At 37.0% G+C, this 5,000-nt stretch overlaps 1 protein-coding gene across 1 annotated transcript in view; it reads right to left on the bottom strand.

Moving 5' to 3' along the window:
- Positions 1-5,000, bottom strand: part of LOC118762217 — a 14,239-nt gene that overhangs the window by 5,156 nt on the left and 4,083 nt on the right. Inside the window, exon 2 of the mRNA XM_036500759.1 lies at positions 4,723-4,866. Coding sequence (XP_036356652.1) covers positions 4,723-4,866 — 144 coding nt within the window. The remainder of the gene's footprint in view (positions 1-4,722; positions 4,867-5,000) is intronic.

Genomic DNA, 5,000 nt, shown 5'->3' on the forward strand with positions numbered 1-5,000 from the left:
CATGTAGATGAAGTAGCGTACTCGGCGGCGTTGGAGAGAATAAAACTTGAGCTTTTCTAGTCGACCCCAATAGTCAAAGTCTGTCATGCCATCTATATTTTTTGTAATTGACGTTTGAGATGCTTCAATTTTGATAATACTGTGTTTCGTGTGAAGAGACCATAGTGGACAACAGTATTCAAGCTGTGGTCGGGCAAAAAGGGAGAACAGAAGGATAATGGTGGGATATCTCTCGACTGGAAAGTTCTGAGAATCCAGGAGCACATTCTGTGGGCCATGTCAACTTTGCTGTTTATATGAGCGGCTCAGCTTATGTTGTTGTCCACAATTACTCCCAAGTCTCTGATGTTCTTGGATGCCATGAGAGTTTCACATGAAGGAAGGGAGTATGGGAGTTTCAGAGTATCCTCTCTTCCGAGGTGGATTAACTCAAATGTGTCCTCATTCAGTAGCATATTATTCTTTTCCGCCCATTGGATGACAGCTAATAGATCTGACTGAAGGCATGTCCGGTTACCCACTTCATTGATGATCTTCTGGATCTTGGAATTATCTGCAAAGCTTCTTATGTTACTGTACTTCATGATGTCATTGATGTAGATGATGAAAAGAAGTGGGCCCAACACAGTACCTTGAGGAACATCACTACTGACTTTGGCTGGGCTTGATTTTACTCCGTCAACTACAACGTGTTGGGTTCTGCTTGTCAGGAAACACTTGATCCATTGTTGTAACTTTCCAGAAACACCAATATTGGATAATTTTTTCAAGAGGTCCTTATGACCCATCCTGTCAAAAGTCTTGCTAAAATCAAGGTAGATGACATTAGTATTCGAGCCCTCTCCCAATGCTCTCAAAATGTCATCAAGGTGATGATATGAGAGGTGAGCGAGATCGGCTGGTAGTTCACTGCAAGAACTTGTTTCCCTTTTTGAAAACTGAGACAACAGACTGGGACAGAAAGTTTTCAGGAATATAACCAGCCTCCAGTGAGTTCCTCCACAGATTAACAAGAGGAGATGCAAGTCGGTGTCGACACACTTTCAGGACACAAGCAAGGAACCTGAATTGTATTTAATTTCGTTTATTGCCGCTAAGACATCAAAGGCGACAAACGTCATGTCCGATATAGTGTGTTCAGGATTAACATGATACAGTCCAGATCGGTCATATTAGAATTGCTAAAAACTGAGCAGCACTGTTTCTGCAGTATCTCACTCAAGGTTTTGGCATTATCTTGGAGAGTGCCATTATCATCAATTAGAGGACCAACAATGAAGACAGTGACCATGTGTTTTTCGCAAAGTTGAAGAACACTTTGGTGTTGAGTTTGATTTTCTCAGTGGCCCATTTCTTCTCAACCGTTCCTTGGTTATTGATGATGGTCTTCATGTATTGTTGGAAGTTATACTTTTCTGATTCAAGCAGGGTGATAGCCGTCGAATTTATGTATGGTTGTTGGCAGTATTTTAGTTCGTTATTTTTTTGTTTGTTTTTTTTATTTCTCTGATAATCGTTTTTTGTTTTGGAGAATTCTGTGCTTAGTTTCCTTCACGGGTCTTGATGGGGTGTGTTTAGCACATATGTTTGTGACAGTGTCCAGAAAGATTTGCCAAGATATTTTGATGCTGGAGGAGGTGTGTGCATGTGTGAAAGACCAGTCAAAATGTGATAGATTGTTTATGAAGGCGTCCCAGTCGGCATCATAGAGATCCATGGTGGGCTGGAGAGAGATCATTGGGGTTAGCTTTCGGCTAGTGGAATCTCAGGTTACAAAGAACCATGTCATGGTCTGAAACAAGGATTTTTCCATTGTGATATTGTGTATAGTGTTTGTGTTGTTACTAAATACAAGGTCTAAAATGTTCTGATATCTTGTTGGTGCAAGGACAAGTTGGGACAAGAAAAACTTATTCATAAAGTCGAGAAGTAACTCTACTGCTTCTTTGTCAGCTTTGAGGTGGGAGTGCCTGATTTCAAACTACTTGTAGACCAATCAACACAGGGTAGATTGAAATCTCCCATCATGATTATGTTATTAGAATGGCACTTTTGAAAAAAAGCACTTAATGTTGTTGAGACATTCATTAAAGTGCAGTACGGGTGTTTGAGGTGGTCTATACAGTTCAACTACTATATATATATATTCTTTATTCTCTCCAACGCCGCCGAGTACGCTACTTCATCTACATGATGTGGAAAATATTCCATCAGCATTGCCCAAATGATGTTGGCATTGCCTTTAAGATACACCCAAGATTTGGGCCTCGTGCTATCTGCCCACAACAAAAATCATACTTGCATCACATAACAATACGGGACAATTATTTCACCTCAATAGACCCCGCTCTCTTTAACATTACACCAAAACACATTAAAGTAGAGACAGACCCCATAAAGTTCAAGAAGTCTTTAGACAAATTCCTTCAAAAAATTCTGGATAAACCTCCCCACCCAGATATGTGTGCGTAAACAATAACTTTTTACTTAAGTGGGCCATATTCCCCGATTAAAATGTCATTGCCAGGTGGTGCTATTAGGTTAGACATGGCCTGGGCCAATACTGACCGAAACCTATCAAATTATCAAAGTATATATAAACACACACACACAAACACACACATATATATATACATACATACATGCACGCACACACGCATATATATACAGACCCACACACACATATATATATATACACGCACATATATATATATATTTATAAATGAGGGTGAAAAATTTTATATTAATTTAATAATACCATCAATTTAACACCAAGTGGCTTAGCACATAAAAATCAGGGATACAATTGTTTCATTATTAATGAAATAATGAAACAATTGTTCAGGGTTAATCTATTTTTTCGTTATTTTTCACTTGCCCCACGTTAAATGTTGTGTTATTTCTCCTTGGAAACAATTTTTTAGTGGCTATACCATAGTGGATCTATTTTTAGCACTAGAGTAGACCACATAGTGGTCACTCTCTCATATTTATGTATATATATATATATATGCATACACACACACATATACATACATATATACATATATATATATATACAAGATAAGAAAATGGAGAAATACATCTAAATCAAATATCAATTACACGATAATACTCAATCACTTATACTTATTATACATCATTACTCTTTTATGTACACTTTTTTATGTACACTACTGTATGTACACTGATTTGTTCTGCTTTTTATATGTAACCCTACAGTCTCTTATGTGGTGGTTTATTAAAGTATGTGATTGAGTATTATCGTGTAACTGATATTTGATTTAGATGTATTTCTCCATTATCTTATCTTGTATTAGTAATTTGTGGTAAATCATTTTACCTTTGCCCATATAATACAGTAAATGAATTGATTGCATCGCAATCATTAACATTTATGTATTAACTTTGTTGGGTACTTCACTAGCAGTATATTGGATATATGTTATCCCATGGAGGGTTGCATTTACAACCCCTATCTCAATTTGTACATATATATATATATATATAGGCGCAGGCGTGGCTGTGTGGTAGAAGTTTGCTTCCCAATCACACGGTTCTGGGCTCAATTCCACAGCGTTGAACCTTGGGCAATAGTCTTCTACTACAACTTCCGGCCGGCCGACCAAACCCTTGTGAGAGGATTTGGTGGACGGAGACTGAAAGAAGCCTGTCATGTGTGTGTGTGTGTGTGTGTGTGTGTGTGTGTGTGTGTGTGTGTGTGTGTGTGTGTGTGTGTGTGTGTGTGCGCGCGCGTTTGTGTGTGTCCTTGTGTCTGTGTTTGTCTCCCCCGTTACTGCTTGACAACTGATGTTGATGTGTTTACGTCCCCGTAACTTAGCGGTTCCGCAAAAGAAAACCGATAGAATAAGTACTAGGCTTTAAAAAATAAAACCTGAGGTTGATTTATATGGCTAAAACCCTTCAAGGTGGGGCTCCAGCATGACCGTAGTCAAACGGCTGTAACAAGTAGAAGAATGTGTGTGTGAGTGTGTTTGTGTGCGTGTGTGCGTGCGTGTGTGTGTGTGTGCGTGTGTGTGTGTGTGTGTGTGTGTGTGTGTGTGTGTGTGCATGTGTATTCTGTTGGATATCAATTAGATGCGTGAATGAATGTAAGTGAAACGGCCTCATTGAAAATCAGGAAACGCAGTGAAAAGAATGAGATAGTTTTACTTCTATGATCAAGGACAAAGGGTTTTTTTTAAAACACAGGAATACTTCTGGAGCAGCAAGTGTCCGTCCCCGAGTAAACAGATAAAAAATTTTGAATGCGAATTATTATGATAAGAAAGAAAGAATGAAAGGAAGAAAGGAAGAAAGATAGAAAGAAAGTAAGAAAGAAAGAGGGCATAAGTATTATGCATATACAACATCATATATGTGTATTGCCACGCTCATTTAATTATGCACATACCTATTCATGTATATAAAGAGAAGGAAAGGAATATGAAGAATATGTGTATATATTTGTATATGTATTACACACACACACACACATATATATATATATATATATATACACACACACACACACATATATATATATATATTTATATATATATACACACAACACACACACACACACACATATATATATATATATATAAATATATATATATATATATATATATATATATATATATATATACACACATATATATTCAAAATGTGTATTTATTGTTTCAGCTGTTTTTTCTTCAAAATGCTATACAAAATATTTACTATTTTGTTCTTCCTTTCAAATTCTGCGATTTGTCTTCGAACATCTTCCGGACCTTCTACGTCTTTTTCCGGTGATGATTTTCGTTCTTCCTCACCAGGGAACAATTTTTTCTTCTTAAGTATCTGTCCGGAAACTTCTTGCAACTGAAATCAAACAAGACTAATAAAAAAATTAATCAAGCGACAAACTCCCAACTGTCACATCTTTGAGTAAACATTGTAAATGTTAAACAGAAGTTTACATTATCTTTTATCTTATACTTACTTCAATCATTGGA

This window comes from Octopus sinensis, linkage group LG2 (genome assembly GCF_006345805.1).
Source record: "Octopus sinensis linkage group LG2, ASM634580v1, whole genome shotgun sequence".
Taxonomy (NCBI): domain Eukaryota; kingdom Metazoa; phylum Mollusca; class Cephalopoda; order Octopoda; family Octopodidae; genus Octopus; species Octopus sinensis.